Source organism: Capra hircus, chromosome 18 (genome assembly GCF_001704415.2).
Source record: "Capra hircus breed San Clemente chromosome 18, ASM170441v1, whole genome shotgun sequence".
In the NCBI taxonomy this organism is placed as follows: domain Eukaryota; kingdom Metazoa; phylum Chordata; class Mammalia; order Artiodactyla; family Bovidae; genus Capra; species Capra hircus.
In genome coordinates this window covers 57,691,419-57,718,764 of record NC_030825.1, presented here as the reverse complement: position 1 = coordinate 57,718,764, position 27,346 = coordinate 57,691,419, and the positions used below count along the sequence as shown (strand labels likewise).

The 27,346-nt window shown below is 43.7% G+C and overlaps 2 protein-coding genes across 2 annotated transcripts; both read left to right on the top strand.

Moving 5' to 3' along the window:
• Window positions 87–5,499, top strand: LOC102189667 (zinc finger protein 501-like). Its single transcript, XM_018063195.1, has 5 exons — window positions 87–778; window positions 863–1,154; window positions 4,066–4,141; window positions 4,624–4,751; window positions 5,443–5,499. The coding sequence occupies exons 1-5, from the start codon at window positions 87–89 to the stop codon at window positions 5,497–5,499; spliced, it is 1,245 nt and encodes a 414-aa protein (XP_017918684.1).
• Window positions 19,220–25,307, top strand: LOC108638009 (zinc finger protein 501-like). Its single transcript, XM_018062863.1, has 3 exons — window positions 19,220–19,276; window positions 20,281–20,380; window positions 23,954–25,307. The coding sequence occupies exons 1-3, from the start codon at window positions 19,243–19,245 to the stop codon at window positions 25,305–25,307; spliced, it is 1,488 nt and encodes a 495-aa protein (XP_017918352.1). The 5' UTR covers window positions 19,220–19,242.

Sequence of the window (27,346 nt, the reverse complement as noted above, 5' to 3'; positions counted from 1 at the left end):
CCAATAATTACAAGAATATTTACGGTGGAGTGAGAAGCCATGCATGCAATGAAACTGGGTGTAAAACTGAACAAGACTCTCACCCTATGAAATATCATGGACCTCAATCTTCAGACAATTGTGAATATGGTGATGTTTCTAATCAGTCTTCAAATCTCACTCAACAGCAGAGTATTCAGAATCCGCACAAAAGTTACAAGTGTAAGCAATGTGAGAAAGCCTTTACTAACTCATCCAGTCTAAGTAGACACAGGAAAATTCATTCAGGATGGAAACCTTTCAAATACACAGAGTGTGGCAACACCTCTAAGCAGAATTCAGAGCTTAGTCAAGATCAGCAAATCCACATGGGCAAGAAACCTTATGAATGTAAAGAATGTGAAAAAGCATTTATGTGTTACTCAAACCTTAGTCAACATCAGCGCATTCACACTGGGGAGAGGCCTTATAAATGTGCAGAGTGTGGCAAAGCCTTTAATCAGAAGTCATATCTTAGTGATCACCAGAGAATTCATACTGGAGAGAAACCTTATAAATGTAAAGAATGCGGAAAAGCCTTCAGTCGCTGCTCAACTCTTACTCAACACCAGCGAATTCATACTGGAGAGAAGCCTTATAAATGTAAAGAATGTGGAAGAGCCTTCAGTTACTACTCAGCTCATCATGAACACCAGCGAATTCATTCTGGAGAGAAGCCTTATAAATGTAAAGAATGCGGAAAAGCCTTCAGTCGCTGCTCAACTCTTATTGAACACCAGAGAATTCATACTGGGGAGAGGCCTTATAAATGTAAGTGTTGTGGCAAAGACTTTAGCAAGCACTCTCGTCTTACTCTCCATCAGAGAATTCATACTGGAGAGAGGCCTCATAAATGTGAGGATTGTGGCAAAGCGTTTAGACAGCAGTCATGTCTTACTACACATCAAGTAATCCATACTGGAGAGAAATCTTATAAATGTAAAGAATGCGGAAAAGCCTTCAGTTACCGCTCAACTCTTACTCAACACCAGAGAATTCATACTGGAGAGAAGCCTTATAAATGTAAAGAATGTGGAAAAGCCTTCAGGTACCACTTAACTCTTACTCGACACCACCGAATTCATACTGGAGAGAAGCCTTATAAATGTATAGAATGCCGGAAAAGCCTTCAGGCAGTACTCAAATCTTACTCAACACCAGAGAATTCATACTGGGGAGAGGCCTTATAAATGTAAGGATTGTGGCAAAGACTTTAGCAGTTACTCAGGTCTAACTTACCATCAGAGAATTCATACTGGAGAGAAGCCTTATAAATGTAAAGAATGTGGAAAAGCCTTCAGTTACTACTCAACTCTTACTCAACACCACGAATTCATACTGGAGAGAAGCCTTATAAATGTATAGAATGCGGAAAAGCCTTCAGTCAGTACTCAAATCTTACTCAACACCAGAGAATTCATACTGGGGAGAGGCCTTATAAATGTAAGGATTGTTGGCCAAAGACTTTAGCAGTTACTCAGGTCTAACTTACCATCAGAGAATTCATACTCGAGAGAAACTTAGAAATGTAAAGAATGTGAAAAGCCTTCAAAGCCACTCACGTCTTACTCACCATCAGAGAATTCATACTGTAGAGAAACCTTAGAAATGTAAAGAATGTGGAAAAACCTTCATTGGGCACTCACGTCTTACTCAACATCAGAGAATTCATACTGGAGAAGTAGCAAAGGCTTTAATCTGAGCTCTCACCTTATTAGACAGAGAGCACGTACTGGAGAGAAACCCTACTAATAAGTGATGGAAGAGGTTTGTCCTAAACATACACTTCAGAAAATACAAGACCATTTATTTAAGGAAGATAAGGAATGACATAAAGAAAATGTAGAAAAGTATTTAATAAAAATTAAATCTAAATAAATATCAGAAATTGCACACTGGAAAAAGTGAAGGTCGCTCAATTGCTTTCAACTCTTTGCAACCCCATGGACTGTGTCCATGGAATTTTCCAGGCCAGAATAGTGGAGTGTGAGGTGGATTTTTACCAACTGAGCTATCAGGGAAGCCCGCACATAGAAACCATTTCATCAATTCTGTTTTTTGAAGTTCCTCTTCAGGAGAAGTATTGTAGATAGTAATCCATAGTTAAAACAGATCGAAAATTGATATGTTAGTATGAATCATAAGATGAAGGTTGGTATTTAGAAATGTACAAATATTAGCAATATATCTTTGTTTATATTGATATGATTTGTGATTGTTTGAAAACCAAAATCAGTGTGATTCAACTCTCAAATTACTCCATGCTGCTATGCTTCATTTCTAGTGTGTATGCAAAGTTATATTTTTGATGGTTGCTATCTCAAAGATGAGACAAGGCCTTCAATCCTAGGGAGAAATCATTTGTATTTATTCTCCATTAGAAGATTAAGGACACAGGAATGTAACATGTACATCTAAATGGAGGTGTTAGTCATTCATGTCAAACATCCCTGTAGGTCACCATGAGGTAAGTGTTCAGGGAGTAATTCCACATATTAAAGTAAGATGTACATTTTCAATAGTTATGTCACTTGCTTTTTAAGTAAAATACAATGACAGTTCACTGAAATCTTGATGTATCTTTATAATATCAACAGAAGTCATGAATATTAGTTGACATGTTTCAAATAAAGATATCTGATAACCTAGAAATGTACGGAAACCCCTTGCAGAAAAGTCTTGTAATTAGTGTATGTTTTATTTCATAAACAATTCACCTCCATTTTGTAACCATAGGAATCACAGTTCTCAGATCATTATATCAGAGGAATGAATATCATAGGTTATGCTTGTAATCTGTATTTTATTCAGTTAAATAGTGGGTTGGAAAAGGTTTTATTCTGACTGTGTGATATAACATGTTAATAAAACTGGACGGTTTCTTGTGATGAAGTTGGTATGTAATGAATTGTCAACCTACCGATTTAAGGTTGAAGGGAAAATACCTAATAATAAACTCTTTGTTAGCACAGAGGGATGATATCTGTAACAATTAGTTTCCATCCTGCCTTTAAGCCTCAAATAATTGGCTATTTCCCATCATTTCTCCATTGTACTGCACCCCCCCCCCCCCACCAACTTCTCTGTAACTGCTGGGACATTGTGATGGTTCTAGGAAGGATCATAGAGAGTACTGTTGATTGTTTACCTGAACTACTGCATGCTGTTGATGCCTCAGCGTCTGTCTGGGGACACTCAGGGACACTAGAACACTGCGAGGTGGGAATAATATTTGTCCATCCAGCAACAAAGAAGTGCTCGGGATGAATCTATTTGTTCGTTAGTTTGGTTTTTCCTGTAGCCACCCAAAAATTGGTTACAGGGCTTTTGGGAGGCAGAAAGGGCGCTCCGGAGTTTAGCGCAGATCAAGATAGAGTAGGTACCCCCTGTGCCAACAAGAAATTCTCGGGCCTACCTGTCCACACAGTCCAGTTGCACCCTTGGCTCCAGCCCTCGCTGATGGTTATCTGCTGAACAGGCCGGCCTGGCTAGGGAGTGGCCGCTTCAGTCCTCGTTGAACCGTTGTGCAGGTAGCCTTGGCACTTGACCTTGAGGCTCTTGGTCCGAGGGCAGGAGTGCCACCCAGGTGTCCCGCTTTGATTGGCATTTGTGGCAATGCCATTCTATGGAGACTTTGTCCTGGTTTGGACACTCTTTGGCCCAACTGCGCCCGCCTGTCTACAAGATCAGCATTTTGTCTCGTGCCTTGTCCTTCAAGAGAACTCGGAGTTTGCCATTAGGCGCTTCTCTGGGGAGCGGCAGCCAAGCAATCGGGCATTCCTTGGTCTCTTCTCATTCTCTCCTCCTCTGGGCCTTGGCCATCCTTCCTCTGTTCTCTGTTATAAAAGGTCTATTGGTGGCTGTGTCTGGGACCATGCTCATCTAAAGAGGGCAGCAAGGTCCTGCAGTTGTAGCTGTTGTAATTAATTTCTGATATCTGAATGCCACATTGGGACAGGGAATTTGTCTGTTTTAAAATCAACCTGGTCCCTCGTAAGCATGTCTAGGTCCAGGATTGTAGTAAACTTTGGTACATGCCTCTTTCAGCCTTTCCCAGAAAAGGCAAGTGGGGTTCTCACTGTGGTTCCTGAGTTATTGCTGGAGACTGGCAGCGTCACCACAAGTAAATAGGCTTTCCTATCTGCTTTCCTTAGGGGTGCAGTCTTTCTGACAGCTCTATCCTACCCAGAACTGTTTGCAACCTGAGCAACCAGGCGTCCCCAGGGTCAGTGGTGCAGAGCCCCAGGCAGGCTGTAGGCGTGACAGCCTCCTAGAGGTCGAATCCCCGGGCAGGTCGAGGGTGTTGCACAGGCTCTTCGAGAATTGGGTCCGTGGGGCAATCGAGGCTGAGGCGTCGACAACCTCCTGGGACCCCTGGGACTAAGCAGATCCGGAGGCAAGTTGAGACATGACAACCTTTCGAGGGACCAGATCCCTAGGCCATTGTCAAGGATTGTGAGACCTCCTTTGACCCCAGACTGCGAGCTGGACGTCCCCAACGATCTCAGCTGTGAACAGTGCTGCTGTAGGATTAGGCGGGCTTGATATTATTAGAGGTATTTCCCCCTACCAATGGCCAGCCTATTTTCTGGTTGTCTCTTCCAGAAGATTTAGAGGCAAATGATGTTGTGCGCGTCTGGATGCGGGCTCAGGCCAAAGAGCACTGCAACTGCGAGGGAAGAGGGCATGAGCACAACCTTTCTGACAAGAATGACATTGCACAAGCGTATAATGTAAACCATTTAAAACCAAGTGGGTCCAAAATAACAGTCAAATTCAAGTATTTAATCCCCATCTAATAAGCCCAACAGACATTGCTGGCAGGACAGCTCCCAAGGCAATATGAGGGAGGAGTGGTGGCTGCCCCAATGCCGTTGGGTGATCCTCCCCACTCATTAGCATATATTATTTCACCCCCTCCCCCCCCCCACCAAACCTTAGCCAGCGCCTACATGCTGTCCGCCCCAGCCCTGCGCCTGGCAAATGGTTCACCCACCCTGAGAGTGGCTTCTCTCTGGATCCTAACAAAATCCACCTCTTTTGTCTCTTCAATGAATTTTTTTCAATGAGATACCATGAGCCTGAGTTTCATTAGTTTTGGCACTGCAGCATTGAGTACTGCGGAAAGAGCTGAAGGACAGGAGGAAAAAGCAGTGGAGAAAAACGTGCCAAGGAATCCCCCTTCATGCGTCCGCCAGAAATTTGCTAAATAATCAATGACCCAGTGCTCACAATTTTCATTGGTCTTGATCCTTGGCACAGAGAAGAGACCAAGGACAGTAAGAACCCCCACCGGCCTGTTGTAAAAACAGACTGCTGTGGGCGCTCGCGCAGGGACAGCGCTCTTTGGGGCATGCCTGGAGGAGTAAGCCTTACTTCCAGAGCCCTCAATTGTGCCCCCTGCACCAACCCGCCTGTTTGCAGGATGGTTTCGATGCAAAAGATAAGGAGAAGATTGTAAAGGAATTAAGCATTTATTAGGCCATATCCTCAGCTTGAGGACCTTTCTACCTTAATCGGAGCGTCTATCTGTGGTATCAGAGAACTGCGGCCGGTGACCTTGCTGATGAGGTTTGTTTTCACTCTTCCCGCGTATCCAGCCACGATGGCGCCTTCCCCCGTGCTGCGGTTCATTTCGCCTTCCGCTTCTATCACGGGCAGCTTTGCTGAGTTGGACTCCTGCTGTGCTTGGGCCCTCTTTCCGCTGGCGAGGTTGTTTTTTCAGCCTGGTTACATTCCCAGTCATGGCACCATAGATGTCACGCGGGTGTATGCTTCCTCAGTTCTTTGTCTCATCACAACAAAGATTTGGAGGCCTGCCCTAATGCGAATTTGGGTTTTAGAGCAGCGAGTTGCCTGTTTCTTTAGAGAAGCTAGTGGCCATCCCACTCCTGGGTCCTGGGCCCTCCTTGCACCTTCCTTGTCTTTAGCCACGGCCATTTTTCGACTCCTTTTCCCTATCTACCTACCTAACAATATCATCCTCAAATAATGTTATGGTATATTTTTTCAGATCCAAATTTAAAAATTATACCTGATTTTCGCTATGACATGACAATTTGTCTCTTAAATAAGTACACGAGTCCCATTGTTAGTGTAGTGGTCTGTATGCGATGAACATGTTAACATCATTTTGATTGATTTTTTTGTTTTACTTTTTTTTTGAAAGATGTTACGGAAGCAGGAATAGACTACCCACTCCAGTAATTTCCCTGCCATTGACAAATCCCGATGCGACAAGAAGCCTGGCAAGCTACAGTCCCTGGGGTGGCAAAGAGTTAGCGACACGACATGATGACTAACACTTTTCTTGTTTTTAAGTATTTATTTACCAAAATACAGCAAATTATTCTATAAACTTTTCATTAGAGTTAGCTCTGGCCATTTGGCCCTGTATTTGATTAAAATCTAGAGTCACAAACTGAAGTAAAAAGTTGCTGGTGCTGACTAAGTCGCTACCAGGTTCTGTGTCGCGCACTCTGCTGGCGACCCCAATAGATTGGAAAACTTACCAGGCTCCCCCGTCCCCTTAACTGTCATTTAAGATATGTTTGTTAAAATATTTGCTTTGAAGATTGAGATACCGCAACATTATTGATTTTAAATTATTTTCTTGTTATACATTCAAGCTCTCTGAAAACTGTCAGAAAGTAGTATTATACCAGACTGTTAAAATGATTCTTGCTGCCGAGATTACTATCCTTATCAACCTGCTAAAACCTGTAATATCACTTAAACTTCAAAGTTAAATGCTGAATTCTTTTCCTTTACTATTTACCTCGTTGCTGCTTTCACAGCTATTGTCAACTCATGGCGCCAGGCAGTAATTTTCAATAATTACTCATTCAAATTAAGCTTGTGCAAAAATGTGGCACACTGAGCCCACTCCAGAATATTTGGATCAGGAAGTGCTTTTTTAAAAATATTTCTGTTTCTTTTGAATAGTCAGGTTTATCGTCTGCAAACGAGTACAACACTCAAAAATACATGCCATGTTGATCTGATTCATATGTATTTCTCTTTCAAAATTTCAGAATAATTTCTTGAGTGCGCTTCATGCGATCGATATTTCTCCTCTTTTCTTGGTGCTAAAAATGTGGTAGAAATACTTACTGGTTGTAAAAATTATATTCCTTTGTGATAACACCAGACATTCTCCTAAATCAAAACCATTTACTCTTTCTCGCTGCGTTTCCTCTTGTGGTCACATTAGCAAGTCTTCCCATGAGACCACATTGGGCACCTGTACTTTTGCATTCAGGGAACGGGCTGACATTCCAGGAGTGCCATATGAACTTTCACTGCAAGAGGCAGTGCGGAATGCCCTTGGAACCTCAGGCCAGCGAAGAATTGATACAGGGGACGTGATAGTTAGAGACTTCAGGAACCTGCCTCCTTGGTGAGCGATAACTGCCTTCCCAGAATCCCCTTCTCTACCACTGGCGTTTCTTGTTCCTGCAATTCTAGAATGTCTGCTAGAAATCTCTAGCTCCTTATAATAGTTTCAGATCTCCCTGCTTTCTATGGGAAAAGTGGATATTTATTGAGTTGAGAAAGAAGACTTTCATGATGATTCGATTATGATTCTAACTTTTCCGCTTGATGGAATCTGACTCCTTCTTCTAAGCCTGGGTTGGGAGTGGTAATTCTTGTAAGGTTCTGTTGGTATAAAGGCGGCTGGCCACTCTCCTTTTATTAAATTCAGAATTTCTCACCACTTACTTTACGATTAGGCGCTTTAGTAGGTACTTGACTAGAATTCTCAAAACTTTTCTTTTATGCTATTATGTAGTTAGAAAAGTGCTTTAGATAAAAGTATTTGGGTAATATAACTTTCTGGCCTGTATTAACATTTCAACCCATGCCTTCTCTAGATGTTAATAATGTAATAAGCAAACCGGTAACAGTCTGATGTCTGACTCTTTGCGAGCCTTATGGAATAAGTCCATGGAATCCTCCAGGGTCATAATAGTGAAGTGGGTAGCCGTTCCCTTTCCAGAGGATCTTTCCCAACCTTCAGGCATCAAACACAGGCTCTCCCACAGCTCGCGCAGGGTGGCTCTTTATCCAGCGGAGCCACCAGGGAATTTTTAATACAGCTTATAATGTGATTGTCACTGAAATAACTTTAGTTCTATGGCTCTATTAAATTCTACCATGGCCTTCTCTGGGCTTCCCAGGGTGGCACTAGTGGTAAATAACCTGCCTGCCTAATGCAGGCAGACATAAAAGAAGTGGCTTTGATCCCTGGGTTTGGGACGGAAACTCGTGAGAGGGGACATTTGGCAACCCACTCAGTACTTTTGCCTGCGACACTCCCATGGATAGGAGGACCCTTGCGCAGCCCTTACAGTCTCTAGTGGTGGCAAAGAGTCAGACGTGACGCGCCGCGTAGTCACATGTACCTTTTCTTCTCACTTGAATACATATTAGATTTGGGAAACTGAATGAATCTCTTTTAGCAAACGAATATTCCTTGTCCTGATAGGCAGGTCTTGTGGTCTTCTTAAGCCAGACCTGGTCACCTTTCTGGAGCAAATTTGAAGACTCCCTTGGGATGTAAGGAGACTGGAGACGCCAGCGGTATACACCAGGGTATGCGCGTTCAATGGATTGGAGCCGACCAGTCCACTAACAGGAAAACAGGATTAGTGAGGAATTCATCTTTTCATAGTGGTTTTTCTGCAGAAGATCTGCTTCAATGGAAGAATGAATTTTTTAGGAGAAGTCCTGGGTTTCTTTCTGTTGCTTGTTCATTTAGGCGGATATCACGCTGCCTCCGTTCTTGTCTCTTTTAAATCATTCCTGAGATTCATCTCAGTGATACTTTTCTCATCACAGTAGCACTGAAAACCCTTTCTCTTGGCCGGTGACCAACCTGCATAATCGATCTACTATGTCCATTTTCGTGGCAGGGCAGGGGGGCCCTCGGAAAACTAACTTTCTTGAAAAACTCTAAAAGACGCTTCCTATGAAAATTTTCTACCTCTAGATGACAGGTGTTTGAGCCGAATTGAGGAACATATCTGCCAAAGTTCTTAGGAATATATGGCCGCGGACAGTTTTTTTTTTTCCCTTGACTTTATAATTCCTAAAACACTGGAAGCTACAAATATGATCTTGATAATTTTAAATTCAAGTAATTTCTTCACTGCTTATAAACCAAAACCTCCCTAAAGGAGAAAGAATGCCAATTCAGGATTACTTTCAAAGTTTCTGTTTCTTCAAATTTGAACTCATATGAAAATGTTAAGTGTATCTGCCCAATTGCCTCCAATGCTAAAGGCTTAACTGACTGAAATTTGAACTGCAAAAAGACTTAATATATATCTCAATATAACTCAAAAAAATTTCAAATAAATTGCATAAGAGCTTAAACGTTTTCAACCAAATTTTTATATGGTTTCAAACTATTATAATGTTTCAGTTATAGGAATCTGTTATGATAACGCTTCTTATTGGAGTAATACTCATTTACAATGTTGTACTGCAAAAAGAATCCATTTCACATATTATGATAACTCTACTCTTTTTTAAGATTTCCTTCCCAATTCGATCTCCCACAGAGCATTTATAGTGTTCACACCATACTTGAAAGTGCCTCCATTTCTTAATTTCTCAAGAACTGCCTTCTTTATTTAATGAATCTTTGTTATCAACTTCCCCAGACTTTGTTCCTTACATGCTCCTTTGCTTTCTTGATTAGACCTATGTTCAGCTATCATTTATGATTTTATATGGAAAACATCATAAGAACGTGCCCTAAATAAAAAAGTGGCTTAAGGAATTAAGGGCACCTTAGTGCCCATCAGCATTAAGATGGACTAAGTGGAGAGTTAATCATTAGACTGCCTGTACGTCTTCTTCATTTTAGTGGTTGTTGTAGCTTTTTGGTCTTGCTCCCTTTCTCTACACCATACTTTCTTTTGTCATCCCATTTTGTCAAATTTTCTGGGTTTACGCTGGTCTGTTCTGCAGGCTGCAGGATCCTAGCTCCTCTTGCCTCTGTTTGTCTTCCCCCTAGCGGGGTGAGGGTTGTCCAAACAGGCTTGTACACTTATTTCCCCTTGATCTGGGCTTGATTGCTGTTATTGTGACCCGTGCCTCCCCAAAATATTGGAGGGGGAATTTCCTCTTGCGCTCTATGGTTGTCACTGGTTCTGTTGGGGTGGGGTTCTTGCGTTCTTGGTTTGTGGAGAAGAGCCCCAGATGTGTTTCTTTCGCTGTGATTCTGATCTGTAGTCAAGGCAGTAGGATTGGCAGGACGACCCACTGCGGAGAGAAGCCACTAAGCATTTGCTCTTCTGGGATTGTTCACCGTGGGGTGTGCTCAGGCCACTGTGCTGCTAGTCTCATGTTGACCCCATGTTGGCACTGCATTTGGCCCCCCTTCAACCATTTGGGCATTGCTGGCCACATTGCTGTGGTGCCAGCAGGCTTTCACTTTAGGATTTACATTAAACACTGTTTGCTGAAAAGCAGAGAGATGTGGCCTCCTCAGATGTTTTTCACTGGAAAACACCAGCAAGAAGATCCAGTGAACTTCAGGTCCCAGAATTGCATTCATGGAGCCTGGACTGGCTGTGGTAGCTTCTGGGGGCAGCTTCAGACTTCTAAGCCTGGCCCTTCCCCCCTAGTATTACATCCCCATCAAAGTCTACTCAGTGCTAAGCTACACCTCCCAGTCTGTGGGAGCCCCTGGCTTGTCCATTCAGATGTTCTGTACGGCCGCTGCACGCTGACAAAACAGTTTGCAGGTATAAAAGCATGCGTTTGTGTAACCGTTTAGGAGAGACTTTCAGTTTTTCCTTCCTTAACCCTGGGGCTAGGCTGAGCTTTTCAGCTGCTTCTATGTGTGTGGCGCCACCCACAGGTGTCTGCCTCCAGAAGCTCGCCCCAGAGCACGGAGTCGGCTGCATTGTGGAGGAGGTGCAGGGCGGAGCTTGTGGCTGCGAAAAGCCCTCAATAGAGCCCACCTTGGGGTGGTGTGCCCTTCCTAATGCTGGGCAGAGGAGGGGCCAGCACAGCGGGAAGAGGCGGCTGCAATGGCGGCGTCTTATCCCTTTGGGCCATCAGGTCAACAAAAGGCGCTCTGCTCTCTGGTGGTCAGGGCTTCCTCCATAAGCATTTCTAGTATAGAGCTTCGTCATCACCCCCGGCCCTCAGGTTTTGTACTGCTCACAGCCCACAGCAGTCCTCTGCCTGGGGTCTGCTCTCCAGAACCCAAACATTTCAGCACCCAGCCTTTTGATGCAGCAGCAGATTTACCTCTCAGGCTGGTGCGGCAGGGCTGGCATTCAGTACCCTGTTGTACAGTCTCACTCTGTCCTGCTGCCCACAGACTGTTGCCGTGTTCCTCTTCCCACAGAGATTTGAGGCTCCCCTCTGTCCAGCTGAGCTCACACCAGGCCCCAGTAGATAGGAAAGTAGATAAGAAAACTTTCATTTGGCATGTATTTCAGCTGTGTCTTCTCACAACACCCTGTGGTTTGATGATCAAAGAATCAAAGATTAGAAAACTTAATCAAGAAGCAAAAGCTAGGAATATATGAAAGCAGCTTACCTTGGAAATGAACATTAATGAAAGTCCAGGAATATATGGGGTATGTTGGAAAGACCGAGGAAGATGTTATATATGGACAGAAACGAAACCAGACAGTTTCACACAAGCGGACATTACTGCCATAAGAAATGAGCACACTGCTGCAGTTCAAACTGTGGAAAAACACCCATTTCAGTTATCACAACAGCTGTTTTGTTTACAGAGAAGTGCTTATCTGTTCAACCAAAGGCTTAAAGCATGTATTTAAACATACACTATTCTCTGAAGGAAATGTTGAAAAAATCTAGAAAGTCATCCAGTTCTCTATTGCAAATTCCTCATGCCCCAAACCACTCTGAACACAGCTTCGATTACACATACATTCAAGGCACGTCTGAAAACCAGAAATTTAATAATGATGGCGGAAAACTCACAAAATAATGAGCTGAGGGATTCTCGTGGACCAAGGGGTCATTAATTCGTTCTTTAACCAACAGGACTGTTTCTTCTCCATTCCAAAATGTGTAATGTTGAATATTAATGGGAAAAAGATGGTTAATCCCCACCCATCACTGCTTCAATACACGAATCATGATACGGTTAATACGCGAACAAACTTCTCACGTGTAATAACCACGAGTCAGGCCTTAAGTAAGCAGCTCTACCCCCAATAATTTACAAGAATATTTACGGTGGAGTGATGAAGCCCATCGCATGCACCTGAACCTGTGAGTGTAAAACTGAACAGACCTCACCCTATGAAAACATCATGGACCTCAATCTTCAGACAGAGATTCTAACAAAAGTACATTTGTAGCTGAACATCTTTTATCAACATCAAGTCTTCCACTTAATGAGAGTTACACATACTGGGAGAGAAGATCTTACAATTGTGAATATTAGGGTGATGCTTTCTAATCAGTTCTCACAATCTCACTCAACAGCAGATATCAGAATCCGGCAAACAAAAGTTACAGTGTAGCCAATGTGAGAAAGCCTTACTAACTCAATCCAGTCTAAGTAGACACAGGAAAATTCGATTCAGTATGGAACCCAACCCCAAAACCCCATTTCAAATACACAGAGTCTGGCCAATCACCTCTAAGCATGAATTCAGAGCTTAGTCAAGATGTCAGCAAATCCACACGGGCAAGAAAACCTGATGAATGTTAAAGAATGCTGAAAAAGCATTTTATTGTGCTTACTCAAAACCTTAGTTCAACATCAGCGGCATTCACACTTGGTGAGAGGCCTTTATAAATGTGCAGAGTGTGAAAGCCTGTTAATCAGAAGTCATATCTTTAGTGACACCAGCAGAATTCATACTGGAGGAAACCTATTTAAATGTTAAAGAATGCGGAAAAGCCTTTCAGTCGCTGCCTCATATCTATCATGACTAATAGGTGTCTATACCCTTGAGAAAAACTGGCATCTGGGTGAAGTCCATCTGCCAGTCCTCTCCTGGGTAGGCTCCACGTCGTTGGATGGGCTGGGCCAGCTGGAGTCTTTGAGCTCCTTGGGGGTTGTTTAATTGGCAAGTGGGACAAGAGGACACCACCTGTCTTATAGTTGTTTGGAAGCCTGTTCCCCTGAAGGACTTTTCTAGTAATCTTTGGAGGGCCTTTTCTCCTAAATGAGTAGTGGCATGTAAGGAGTTAACCAACTTCCATTGGAGGTTCCCAGGCAGAAAAAGGAGTCCCTCCTTTTGGAATCACCCCATATGATCTTCTTGAAAGCCCTCGCTCTTAGCTTTAAGAGTCTCACCTTCAGTATATGAAGGATTTCTGGCAAATTAGTCTGTGGAACTAAGGTGGCAACCCCTATTAGGTCATGGTTCTGTAATGCTGCCTCCTATCAGCTGCTTGGTTCCCTCGTGCCTCTTCTGTGCTCCCATCGTTGGTGTCCTTTACAGCGGGAGACTGAAACCTCAGTGGGCAGATGGACTGCCTCCAAGAGTCGAAGATTTTTGTCACCATATTTGATTGGGGACCCTTGGGTGTCAAGTGGCCCCTTTCTTTCCAAATAGCAGCAAGTGCATGTAGCACCAGAAAGGCATACTTGGGATCAGTGCAAATGGCTATTCTTTTTCCTTTTCCCAGCTCTAAAGCTCGAGTCAGGGCTATGAGCTCAGCTAATTGGGCTGAAGTACCTGGTGGCAGAGGCTTAGCCTCTATGATCTCGAAATTGGAGACTACTGCATACCCGGCTCTTCTTTTTCCATCCAAGACAAAGCTGCTTCCATCAGTGTACCAGATTTCCTCAGGATTGGTCAGAGGATCTTCTGACAATCCCTCCCAGGGTTTTATCTAGTGGTCCAAGGTTTCTAGACAAGAGTGAAAGGGGAGAGAGCTCTCGGGGGTAAGCAGGAGGGTGGCTGGGTTAAGAACCTCACAAGGGATATAGTGAGGCCTGGATTTTCCATCAGCATTACCTGATAGCTGAGGATTCTTTGATCAGACATCCATAAATGGCCTCTCCCATTTAGGAGTTGTTTTACTTGGTGGCTGGTAAAAATAGTTAGTTTGCCCCCAAGGAGAGTTTTAAAGCATCTTCTATCATGATTGCAATAGCTGCAAGATTTCGAAGGCGGTGGGCCAGCCTTGGGTAGGTGGATCGAGCTTTTTAGATCACTAAGCTACGGGCTGGGGCTCAGATCCCAACCTTTGAGTTAACACTGGCCAAGCTATTCCCTCTCTTCATGGGCATAAGGTTGGAATGCTTTTTCTGGGTCTGGCAACTTCAAGGCAGGTGCTCGAGTTAAGGCCTGTTTTAGTGTAGCCTCTGCCTTCTTTTGAGGAGTTCCCTTTAAGCTTTCATATAAGGGCTGGGCAATTAGACCATAGTTGGTATCCGGATTCTACAATATCCAGTTAGCCCCAGGAAAGCTCGCAAATTGTTTTTGAGTCGTGGGGGAGGGCAACTGGAGGAGTCCTTGTACCAGATCAGAGGACAGCCTCCTGGACCCGTGGTGTAATCTGAACTTCCAGGTGAGTGACCTTTGTCTCGACCATCTGTGCCTTAGCACGAGAGAGCTTTATATCCTCTTTCTGCCAAGAAGTTTAGAATCTGAATTGCATGTTGTTGGGCACTTTTCTCACCTGGATAGCAGATTAGTAGGTCATCTACGTATTGTAATGTTTTCCTGTTAGGTCCCAGGTCCAGATCTAGGAGATCCCAGGTAAGGGCCTGTCCAAACAGGTGGGGGCTATCTCTGAACCCCTGAGGTAATACTGTCCAAGTCATCTGTTGGTGTTTTTCTCCTGGGGCCTCCCACTCAAAGGCAAAAGATATTGGGATTCTTTAGCCAGTGGTATGCAAAAAAATGCATCTTTGAATTCCAAGACTGTAAACCACTTGGCACTGGGTGGGATTTCTCCCAAGATTACATAGGGATTGGGTACTGTGGGATGGAGGGGGACTACAGCTTCATTTATGATCCGGAGATCTTGAACCATTCACCAGGTTCCGTCTTTTTTTTCTTTACTGAGAGGATTGGGGTGTACGTGGCAAACTTGGTGGGAACCAATAGCCCACAAGCAAGGAATTTATTTATTAAAGGCTGTAGTCCCTCCCGAGCCTCTCTCTTGAGAGGGTATTGTTTCCGGTTAGGAAACCGAGTGGGATCTCCGGAGGACAATGATGACCGGTTCGGCCTGGTAGGCTCATCCAGGAATCCCCTGGTCCCACACCTGCGGGTTAATTTTGTCTTCCCATGGTTTTTGGTCCCTCTCTATTGAAAGTGTAATGGGTTCTTCAGTAGTAACCAGGAGCTGTAGAGCTCTAGGGGCTGAAAAACTTCCCATCACAAGGGTGGTCCCCAGTTTAGTGAGTATATCTCTTCCCAATAAGGGAGTAGGACACTCAGGGACCACTAGAAACTGGTGGGAAAATATTTGTCCATCCCAGCAACAAAGAAGTGGTCGGGTGAATCTTTTAGTAGTTGGTTTTCCTGTAGCACCCAAAATGGTACAGGTTTGGGAGGAGAAGGCTCCGGAGTAGGAGATCAAGATAGAGTAGGTACCCCTGTGCCAACCAAGAAATTCTCGGGCCTACCTGCCACATCCAGTTGCACCCTTGGCTCCAGCCCCGTGATGTTATCTGTGACAGGCGGGCTGGCTGGAGTGGGCCGCTTCAGTCCTGTTGAACCGTTGTGAGGGTAGGCTTGGCACTTGACCTTGAGGCTCTTGGGTCCCGAGGGCAGAGTGCCACCCAGTGTCCCAGTTGATGGCATTTGTGGCAAGCCATTCTAGGAGACTTGTCCCGGTTTGGACACTCTTTGGCCCAATGCCCCGCCTGTCTACAGATCAGGCATTTGTCTCGTGCCTTGTCCTTCAGGGACTCGGGGTTTGCCATAGGGCTTCTCTGGAGGGTGGCCAGCATCTGGGCATGCCTTGTCTCTTTCTTTCTCTCCTCCTCCTGGGCCTTGGCCTCCTTCTCCTGTTCTCTGTTATAAAAGGTATTGGTGGCTGTCTGGACCATCTCATCTAAAGAGGCAGCGGGGTCCTGCTATTGTATCTGTTGTAACTTAATTCTGATATCTGATGCACATTGGGACAGGAATTTGTCGTTTAAAATCACCTGTCCCTCGTAAGAGTCTAAGTCCAGATTGGTAAACTTTTGGAGTGCCTCTTTCAGCCTTTCCAGAAAGGCAATGGGGTTCTCACTGGGTTCCTGAGTTATTGCTGAGACTGGGCACAGTCCCACAAGTAATAGGCTTCCTTCTGTTTCCTTAGGGGTGAGTCTTTCTGAAGCTTATCCTACCCAGAACTGTTGCAACCTGAGAACCAGGCGCCCCCAGGTCAGGGTGCAGAGCCCCAGGCAGGCTGAGGCGTGACAGCCTCCTAGAGGTCGAATCCCCGGGCAGGTCGAGGTGTGACAGCCTCTCGAGAATTGGGTCCGTGGGCAGGCTGAGGCGTGACGACCTCCTGGGACCCCTGGGACTAGCAGATCCCGAGCAAGTTGAGACATGACAACCTATCGAGGACCAGATCCCTAGGCATGTCAAGGTGTGATGACCTCCTTGGAACCCCAGACTGGAGCTGGACGTCCCCAAGATCTCCATTGTGAACAGTGCTGGGTAGGATTAGGGGGTTGGATATTATAGAGTATTTCCCTACCAAGGCCAGCTATTTTCCGGTTGTCTCTCCAGAAGATTTAGAGGCAAGATTGTGGGTCTGGATGGGGCTCAGGCAAAGAGCATGCAACTGGAGGGAAGGGGGCAGAGCACAACTTTTGAAAGAATGACATTGCACAAGGGTATAATGTAAACCAGTTAAAACCAAGTGGGTCCAAAATAACAAGTCAAATTCAAGTACTTAATCCCCAATCTATAAGCCAACAGACAGGTGGCAGGACAGCTCCAAGGCATATGAGGGAGGAGTGGGTGGTGCCCCAATGGTTGGGGTGATCCTCCCACTCATTAGCATATGATTTTCACCCCCCCCCCCAAACCTAGCCAGGCCTTATGCTGTGGCCCCAGCCCTTGCCCTTGGCAATGGTTCACACCCTGAAGAGTGGCTTCTCTCTGGATCCTAACAAATCCACCTCTTTGTCTCTCAATGAATTTTTGCAATGAGATACCAGAGCCTGAGTTTCATTAGTTTTGGCTGAGCTTGAGTACCGGGAAAGAGCTGAAGGACAGGAGGAAAAAGCAGTGGGGAAAACGTGCCAAGGAATCCCCTTCATGGCCCGCCAGAAAATTTGCTAAATATCTGACCAGTGCTCACAATTTCATTGGTCTGATCCTTGGCACAGAGAAGAGAAAGGACAGAAGAACCCCCACCGGCTTGTGTAACAGCTGCTGGGGCTCAGCAGACAGCGCCTTTGGGGCATGCTGAGGAGTAGCCTCTCCAGAGTCCCTCAATTGTGCCCCTGCCACCCGCCTGTTTGCAGGAGGTTCGAGGCAACAAGAAAGGAGAGATTGTAAAGGAATTAAGATTTCATTAGGCATATCCCTCCAGTGAGGACCTCTTACCTTAATCGGAGGTCTTCTGGGATCAGAGACTGGGCCGCGTGACCTTTCTGCTGAGTTTGTTTTTCGCTGTCCCGGTATCCAGCACGATGGGCCTTCCCCCTGCTGGGTTTCTTCGCCTTCCGCTTCCATCGCGGGAGCTTCACTGAGTTGGACTCCTGCTGTGCTTGGCCTCTTCCGCTGGGAGGTTGTTTCAGCCTGGTTACATCCCAGTCATGGCACCATGGATGTCACGCGGGTGTATGTTCCTCGGTTCTTTGTCTCATCACAACAAAGATTTGGAGCCTGCCCTATGCGAATTGGGTTTAAGCAGGAGTGCTGTTTCTTTAGGAGAAGGCAGTGGCATCCCACTCCTGGTCCTTGGAACCTCCTTGACCTTCCTTGTCTTTTAGCCACGGCCATTTTGGACTCCTTTTCCCTATTCTACCTACCTAACAATATCATCCTCACATATTTATGTATAATTTCAATCATTTAAAAATTATCCTGATTTTATTGACATGACAATTTGTCTCTTAATAAGTACACAGTCCCATTTTAGTGTATGTCTGTATGCATGAACATGTTAACATCATTTGATTGATTTTATGTTTTACTTTTTTGAAGATTCCGTGAAGCAGGGAATAGCTACCCACTCCAGTATTCCTGCCTTGACAATCCCATGGACAGAGAAGCCTGGCAAGCTACAGTCCCTGGGGTGGGAAAGAGTAGGACACGACTGAGTGACTAACACTTTTCTTGTTTTTAGTATTATTTACAAATACAGAAATTTCTATAAACTTTCATTAGAGTTAGCTCTGTGCATTTGTCTGTGTTTGATTAAAGTCTAGAGTCACAAACTGAGGTAAAAGTTGCTGCTGCTGCTAAGTCGCTCCAGTCGTGTCCGACTCTGTGCGACCCCATAGACGGAAAACTACCAGGCTCCCCCGTCCCTTAAGCTGTCATTTAAAGAATGTTTGTTAAAATATTTGCTGAAAGATGATACCGCAACATTATTGATTTTAAATTATTTCTGTTATACATTCAAGACTCTGAAAACTGTCAGAAAGTAGTATATACCAGACTGTTAAAATGATTCTTGCTGCCGAGATTACTATCCTATCAGACCTGTAAAACCTGTAAATCACTTAAACTTCAAAGTTAAATGTGAATTCTTTCCTTACTATTCTACCTCGTTGCTGTTCACACATTGTCACTCATGGAGCAGAATTTTCAACATTACTCGTTCAAATAAGCTTGTGAAAAATGTGGCACACTGAGCCCACTCCAGAATATTTGGATCAGGAAGTGCTTTTTTAAAATAATTCCTGTTTCTTTTGATAGTCAGTTTATCGTCTGTCAACTGAGTACAACACTCAAAAATAAATATGCCAATGTTGATCTGATCATATGATTTCTCTTTCAAATCAGAATAATTTCTGTAGTGGTTCATGGATCATATCTCATCCTCTTTTCTTGGGGCTAAAAATGTGGTAGAAAATATTACTGTGTAAAAATTATATTCTTGTGTAACACCAGACATTCTCCTAAATCAAAACCATTTCTCTTGCTGGTTTCCTCTTGGGTCACATTAGGAAGTCTTCCCATGGCCACATGGCACCTGTACTTTGCATTTCAGGGACGGCTGACATTCCAGGATGTGGCCATAGACTTCACTGAAGAGGAGTGGGAATGCCTGGACCTCGGGCAGCGAGAATTGTACAGGAACGTGATGTTAGAGAACTACAGGAACCTGGCCTCCTTGGGTGAGGATAACTGCCTTCCAGAATCCCTTCTCTACCCACTGGGTTTTGGTTCCTGCATTTCTAGAATGTCTCCTAGAATCTTCTGCTCCTTATAATAGTTTCAGATCCCTGCTTTCTATGGGAAAATGGATATTTATGAGTTGAGAAAGAAGACTTCATGAGGATTCATTATGATTCTAACTTTTCCTTGATGGAATCTGCCTCCTTCTTCTAGGTGAGTGGTAATTCTGTAGGTTCTGTGGTATAAAAGGGTGCCACTCTCCTTTATAAATCAGATTTCTCCCACTTACTTACTTTGGCCTTAGTAGTACTTGACTAGAATCTCAAGAACTTTTCTTTATGTATTTGTTAGTTAGAAAAGTGCTTCGATAAAGTATTTGGGGATATAACTTTCTAGGCTGTATTAACATTCAACCATGCCTTCTCTAGAATGTTAATAATGTAATAAGCAAGGTAACAGTCATGTCTGACTCTTTGCGAGCCTATGGAATAGTCCATGGAATTCTCCAGGGCATAATAGTGGAGTGGGTAGCCGTTCCCTTTCCAGAGGATCTTCCCAACCCAGGCATCAAACACAGCTCTCCCACAGTGCAGGTGGCTTCTTTACCAGCTGAGCCACCAGGGAATTTTAATACAGCTTAGTAATTATGTCCCCAAATACTTTAGTTCTAGGCTGTATTAACATTCTACCATGCCTTCTCTGGGCTTCCCAGGTGGCACTAGTGGTAAAGAACCTGCCTGCTAATGCAGGAGACATAAAAGAAGTGGGTTTGATCCCTGGGTTGGGACGAACTCCTGGAGGAGGACATGGCAACCCACTCAGTATTTTTGCCTGGACACTCCCATGGACAGAGGACCCTGGCGGCTACAGTCTCTAGGGTGGCAAAGAGTCAGACGTGACGGGCGCGACGTAGCACATGTACCTTTTCTTCTCACTTGAATACATATCAGATTGGAAACTGATGAATCTCTAGCAAAACGAATATTCCTTTTCCTGATAGCAGGTCTTGTGGTCTCTAAGCCAGACCTGGTCACCTTTCTGGAGCAAATGAAGACTCCCTGGGATGTAAGGAGACTGGAGACGCCAGCCGTATACACAGGTAGGGGTCAATGGATGAAGCCGACCAGTCCACGACAGGAACAGGGATTAGTGAGGAATTCATCTTTTTCATGTGGTTTGGGAAGATCTGCTTCAATGGAAATGATTTTAGAGAAGTCTGGGTTTCTTTCTGTTGCTGTCATAGGCGGATATCACCTGCCCCGTTCTGTCTCTTTAAATCATTCCTGAATTCATCTCCAGTGATTACTTTTCTCAATCACAGTGAGAACTGAAACCCTTCTCTTGGCCGGTGACAACCTGCATGAATCGATTACTATTCCATTTCGTGGGGGGCGGGTGGCCCCTCGGAAAACTGAACATTTCTGAAAAACTCTAAGACGGTCCTATGAAAATTTCTACCTCTAGATGACAGTGTGTGAGTGGAATTGAGGACATACTGCCAAAGTTCTAGGAATATTGGGGACAGTTTTTTTTTTTTTTTCCTGACTTATAATTCCTAAAACACTGGAAGCTACAAATATGATCTTATAAATTTTAAATTCAAGTAATTTCTTCACTGTATAAACCAAAACCTCCCTAAAGAGAAAGAATGCCAATCTCAGGATTACTTCAAAGTTTCTGTTTTCTTCATATGAACTCATATGAAATGTTAAGTGTATCTGCCCCAATTCCTCAATGCTAAAAGGCTTAACTGAACTGAATTGAACTGAAAAGACTTAAATATATTCAATTAACTCCAAAAAATTTCAAATAAATTGGCATAAGAGCTTAAAACGTTTTCCACCAAATTTTTAATGGTTTCAAACTATTATAATGTTTCGATATAGAATCTTTTTATAACGTTCTTATTGGAGTATAACTCATTTACAATGTTGTACTGCAAAAAGAATCCATTTCACATATAGATATCTACTCTTTTTAAGATTTCCTTCCCAATTCGATCTCCACAGAGCATTGATAGTGTTCACACCATACTTTGAAAGTCTCATTTCTTAATTTCTCAAGAACTGCTTCTTTATTTAATGAATCTTGTTATCAACTTCCCCAGACTTTGTCCTACATGTCTTTGCTTTCTGATTAGACCTATGTCAGTATCATTTATGATTTTTATATGGAAACATCATATAGAACGTGCTAAAATAAAAAGTGGTTAAGGAATTAGAGGGCACCTAGTGGCATCAGCATTTAAGATGACTTAAGTGGAAGAGTAATCATTAGACTGCCTGTCTCTTCTTCATTTAGTGGTTGTTGTAGCTTTTTGTCTTGCTCCTTCCTCTACACCATACTTCTTTGTCATCCCATTTTGTCAAATTTTCTGGGTTTGTGGTCTGTTCTGCAGGCTGCAGGATCCTAGCTCCTCTTGCTCTGTTGTCTTCCCCCTAGGGGGTGAGGTTGGTCCACAGGCTTGTACACTTATCCCCTTGATCTGGGCTTTGATTGCTGTTATTGTGACCCGTGCCTCCCCAAAATATTGAGGGGAATTTCCCCTTGGCTCTATGGTTGTCACTGGTCTGTTGGGGTGGGGTCTGCTTCTTGGTTTGTGGAGAAGAGCCCCCAGATGTGTTTCTTTGCTGTGATTCTGATCTGTAGTCAAGGCAGGTAGGATTGGAGGACACCCACTGGGAGAGAAGCCACTAAGCATTGCTCTTCTGGGATTGTTCACCTTGGGGTGTGCTCAGGCACTGTGTGAGTCTCATGTGACCCCATGTTGGCACTGCATTGGCCCCTCTTCAACCATGGGCATGCTGGCACATTGCTGTGGTGCCAGCAGCTTTCACTTTTAGGGATTTACATAAACTGTTTGTGAAAGCAGAGAGATGTGCCTCCTCAGATGTTGTTTTCACTGGAACACCAGCAGAGATCCAGTGAACTCAGGTCCCAGAATTGCATTCATGGAGCTGGACCTGCTGTGGTGCTCTGGGGGCAGCTCAGACTCTAGCCTGGCCCTTCCCCCTAGTATGCATCCCCACAAAGTCTACAGCTGCTAAAGCTACACCTTCCATGTCTGGGGGAGCCCTGGTTGTCCATTCAGATGTTCTGTACGGGCTGAGTTGACAAAACCAGTTGCAGGTGTAAAAGCATGGTTTGTGTAACCGTTAGGAGAGACTTCAGTTTTCCTTCCTTAACCCTGGGGCTAGCTGAGCTTTCAGCTCCTTCTATGTGTGTGGGCCACCCACAGGTGTCTGCTCCAGAAGCTGCCCCAGAGCACAGGAGTCTGCTGATTGTGGAGGAGGTGCATGGGGGGAGGCTGTGGCTGGAGCTCAATAGAGCCCACCTGGGTGGTGGCCCTTCCTAGTGCTGGGAGAGGAGGGGCCAGCACAGGGGAAGAGGGGCTGCAATGGCGGGTCTTCCCTTTGGGCATCAGTCAACAAAGGCGCTCTGCTCTCTGGTGGTCAGGCTTCCTCCATAAGCATTCTAGTTATAGAGCTCGTCCATCACCCCCGGCCCCTCAGGTTGTCTGCTCACAGCCCACAGCAGTCCTCTGCCTGGGTCTGCTCTCCAGACCCCACATTTCAGCACCCAGCCTTTGATGCAGCAGCAGATACCCTCTCAGGCTGGGTGGGCAGGGCTGGCATCAGTACCCTGTGTACAGGTCTCACTCTGTCCTGCTGCCACAGACTGTTGCCGTGTTCTCTTCCCACAGAGAATGAGGCTCCCCTTCTGTCCCAGCTGAGCTCACACCAGCCCCAGTAGATAGGAAAGGTAGATAAGAAAACTTTCATTTGATGTATTTCAGCTGTGTCTTCTCACAACACCTGTGGTTTGATGTCAAAGAATCAAAGATTAGAAAACTTAATCCAAGAAGCGAAGCTAGGAATATATGAAAGAGCTTACCTTGGAAATGAACATTTAATGAAAGTCCAGGAATATATGGGGGTGTGTGAAAGACCGAGAAGATGTTTATATGGACAGAAAGAAACCAAGACAGTTTCACACAATGCGGACATTACTGCCATAAGAAATGAGCAATGTGAGTCAAACTGTGGAAAACACCCATTTCAGTTATCAACAGCTGCAGAGAAGTGTATCTGTTCAACCAAAGGCTTAAAGCAGTTTTTGAAACATACACATTCTCTGAAGGGAAATGTGAAAAATCTAGAAAGTCATCCAGTCTCTATTGCAAATCCTCATGCAAACCACTCTGAACACAGGCTTCGATTACACATACATTCAAGCATGTCTGAAAACCAGAAATTTAATAATGATGGGGAAAACTCACAAAATAATGAGCTTGAGGGATCTGTGACCAAGGGGTCATTATTCTTCTACCAACAGACTGTTTCTCTCCATTCCAAAATGTGTAATGTTGATATTAATGGAAAAGAGTTAATCCCACCATCACTGTTCAATACACATCATGATACGGTTAATACGGAACAACTTCTCACGTGTAATAACACGAGTCAGGCCTTAAGTAAGAGCTCTACCCCCAATAATTACAAGAATATTTACGGTGGAGTGAGAAGCCATGCATGCAATGAAACTGGGTGTAAAACTGAACAAGACTCTCACCCTATGAAATATCATGGACCTCAATCTTCAGACAATTGTGAATATGGTGATGTTTCTAATCAGTCTTCAAATCTCACTCAACAGCAGAGTATTCAGAATCCGCACAAAAGTTACAAGTGTAAGCAATGTGAGAAAGCCTTTACTAACTCATCCAGTCTAAGTAGACACAGGAAAATTCATTCAGGATGGAAACCTTTCAAATACACAGAGTGTGGCAACACCTCTAAGCAGAATTCAGAGCTTAGTCAAGATCAGCAAATCCACACGGGCAAGAAAGCTTATGAATGTAAAGAATGTGAAAAAGCATTTATGTGTTACTCAAACCTTAGTCAACATCAGCGCATTCACACTGGGGAGAGGCCTTATAAATGTGCAGAGTGTGGCAAAGCCTTTAATCAGAAGTCATATCTTAGTGATCACCAGAGAATTCATACTGGAGAGAAACCTTATAAATGTAAAGAATGCGGAAAAGCCTTCAGTCGCTGCTCAACTCTTACTCAACACCAGCGAATTCATACTGGAGAGAAGCCTTATAAATGTAAAGAATGTGGAAGAGCCTTCAGTTACTACTCAGCTCATCATGAACACCAGCGAATTCATTCTGGAGAGAAGCCTTATAAATGTAAAGAATGCGGAAAAGCCTTCAGTCGCTGCTCAACTCTTATTGAACACCAGAGAATTCATACTGGGGAGAGGCCTTATAAATGTAAGTTTTGTGGCAAAGACTTTAGCAAGCACTCTCGTCTTACTCTCCATCAGAGAATTCATACTGGAGAGAGGCCTCATAAATGTGAGGATTGTGGCAAAGCGTTTAGACAGCAGTCATGTCTTACTACACATCAAGTAATCCATACTGGAGAGAAATCTTATAAATGTAAAGAATGCGGAAAAGCCTTCAGTTACCGCTCAACTCTTACTCAACACCAGAGAATTCATACTGGAGAGAAGCCTTATAAATGTAAAGAATGTGGAAAAGCCTTCAGGTACCACTTAACTCTTACTCGACACCACCGAATTCATACTGGAGAGAAGCCTTATAAATGTATAGAATGCGGAAAAGCCTTCAGGCAGTACTCAAATCTTACTCAACACCAGAGAATTCATACTGGGGAGAGGCCTTATAAATGTAAGGATTGTGGCAAAGACTTTAGCAGTTACTCAGGTCTAACTTACCATCAGAGAATTCATACTGGAGAGAAGCCTTATAAATGTAAAGAATGTGGAAAAGCCTTCAGTTACTACTCAACTCTTACTCAACACCACCGAATTCATACTGGAGAGAAGCCTTATAAATGTATAGAATGCGGAAAAGCCTTCAGTCAGTACTCAAATCTTACTCAACACCAGAGAATTCATACTGGGGAGAGGCCTTATAAATGTAAGGATTGTGGCAAAGACTTTAGCAGTTACTCAGGTCTAACTTACCATCAGAGAATTCATACTGGAGAGAAACCTTAGAAATGTAAAGAATGTGGAAAAGCCTTCAAAGCACTCACGTCTTACTCACCATCAGAGAATTCATACTGTAGAGAAACCTTAGAAATGTAAAGAATGTGGAAAAACCTTCATTGGGCACTCACGTCTTACTCAACATCAGAGAATTCATACTGGAGAAGTAGCAAAGGCTTTAATCTGAGCTCTCACCTTATTAGACAGAGAGCACGTACTGGAGAGAAACCCTACTAATAAGTGATGGAAGAAGTTTGCCCTAAACATACACTTCAGAAAATACAAGACCATTTATTTAAGGAAGATAAGGAATGACATAAAGAAAATGTAGAAAAGTATTTAATAAAAATTAAATCTAAATAAATATCAGAAATTGCACACTGGAAAAAGTGAAGGTCGCTCAATTGCTTTCAACTCTTTGCAACCCCATGGACTGTGTCCATGGAATTTTCCAGGCCAGAATAGTGGAGTGTGAGGTGGATTTTTACCAACTGAGCTATCAGGGAAGCCCGCACATAGAAACCATTTCATCAATTCTGTTTTTTGAAGTTCCTCTTCAGGAGAAGTATTGTAGATAGTAATCCATAGTTAAAACAGATCGAAAATTGATATGTTAGTATGAATCATAAGATGAAGGTTGGTATTTAGAAATGTACAAATATTAGCAATATAACTTTGTTTATATTGACATGATTTGTGATTGTTTGAAAACCAAAATCAATGTGATTCAACTCTCAAATTACTCCATGCTGCTATGCTTCATTTCTAGTGTGTATGCAAAGTTATGTTTTTGATGGTTGCTATCTCAAAGATGAGACAAGGCCTTCAATCCTAGGGAGAAATCATTTGTATTTATTCTCCATTAGAAGATTAAGGACACAGGAATGTAACATGTACATCTAAATGGAGGTGTTAGTCATTCATGTCAAACATCCCTGTAGGTCACCATGAGGTAAGTGTTCAGGGAGTAATTCCACATATTAAAGTAAGATGTACATTTTCAATAGTTATGTCACTTGCTTTTTAAGTAAAATACAATGACAGTTCACTGAAATCTTGATGTATCTTTATAATATCAACAGAAGTCATGAATATTAGTTGACATGTTTCAAATAAAGATATCTGATACCCTAGAAATGTATGGAAACCCCTTGCAGAAAAGTCTTGTAATTAGTGTATGTTTTATTTCATAAACAATTCACCTCCATTTTGTAACCATAGGAATCACAGTTCTCAGATCATTGTATCAGAGGAATGAATATCATTGTTTATGCTTGTAATCTGTATTTTATTCAGTTAAATAGTGGGTTGGAAAAGGTTTTATTCTGACTGTGTGATATAACATGTTAATAAAACTGGACGGTTTCTTGTGATGAAGTTGGTATGTAATGAATTGTCAACCTACCGATTTAAGGTTGAAGGGAAAATACCTAATAATAAACTCTTTGTTAGCACAGAGGGATGATATCTGTAACAATTAGTTTCCATCCTGCCTTTAAGCCTCAAATAATTGGCTATTTCCCATCATTTCTCCATTGTACTGCCCCCCCCCCCCCCCACCAACTTCTCTGTAACTGCTGGGACATTGTGATGGTTCTAGGAAGGATCATAGAGAGTACTGTTGATTGTTTACCTGAACTACTGCATGCTGTTGATGCCTCAGCGTCTGTCTGGGGAGCAGGCAGCCTGCAGGCCCTTGAACTCACACCAGCCAGTCCTGTGAACACCTGCAGTAGATGAACACCCACCTTGAGACTAGCAGTCGTGCTGAACCCCAGGGTCTACTGCACAGGCCCCACTTCAGTGACACCCTCAGAGCTCTAGATTCCTGCTCCTCTTGGATTGAATGGACCGATCCACACTCTGCCTGGGGAGCCCACAACACTTCATCCAGGGCCACTTAGAAAGGCCTGAACGCCAAATACTGGAGCTTTCTCTGCCTGGTTCTAGCCTTGACCTTCCTCAGGGGCCTTCATGGCTTCCTGTGAATTCTCTCAGGACCTAGATTCATAAACTCACCTGCTTCATTTGCCCTTTGTTCTTCTGTT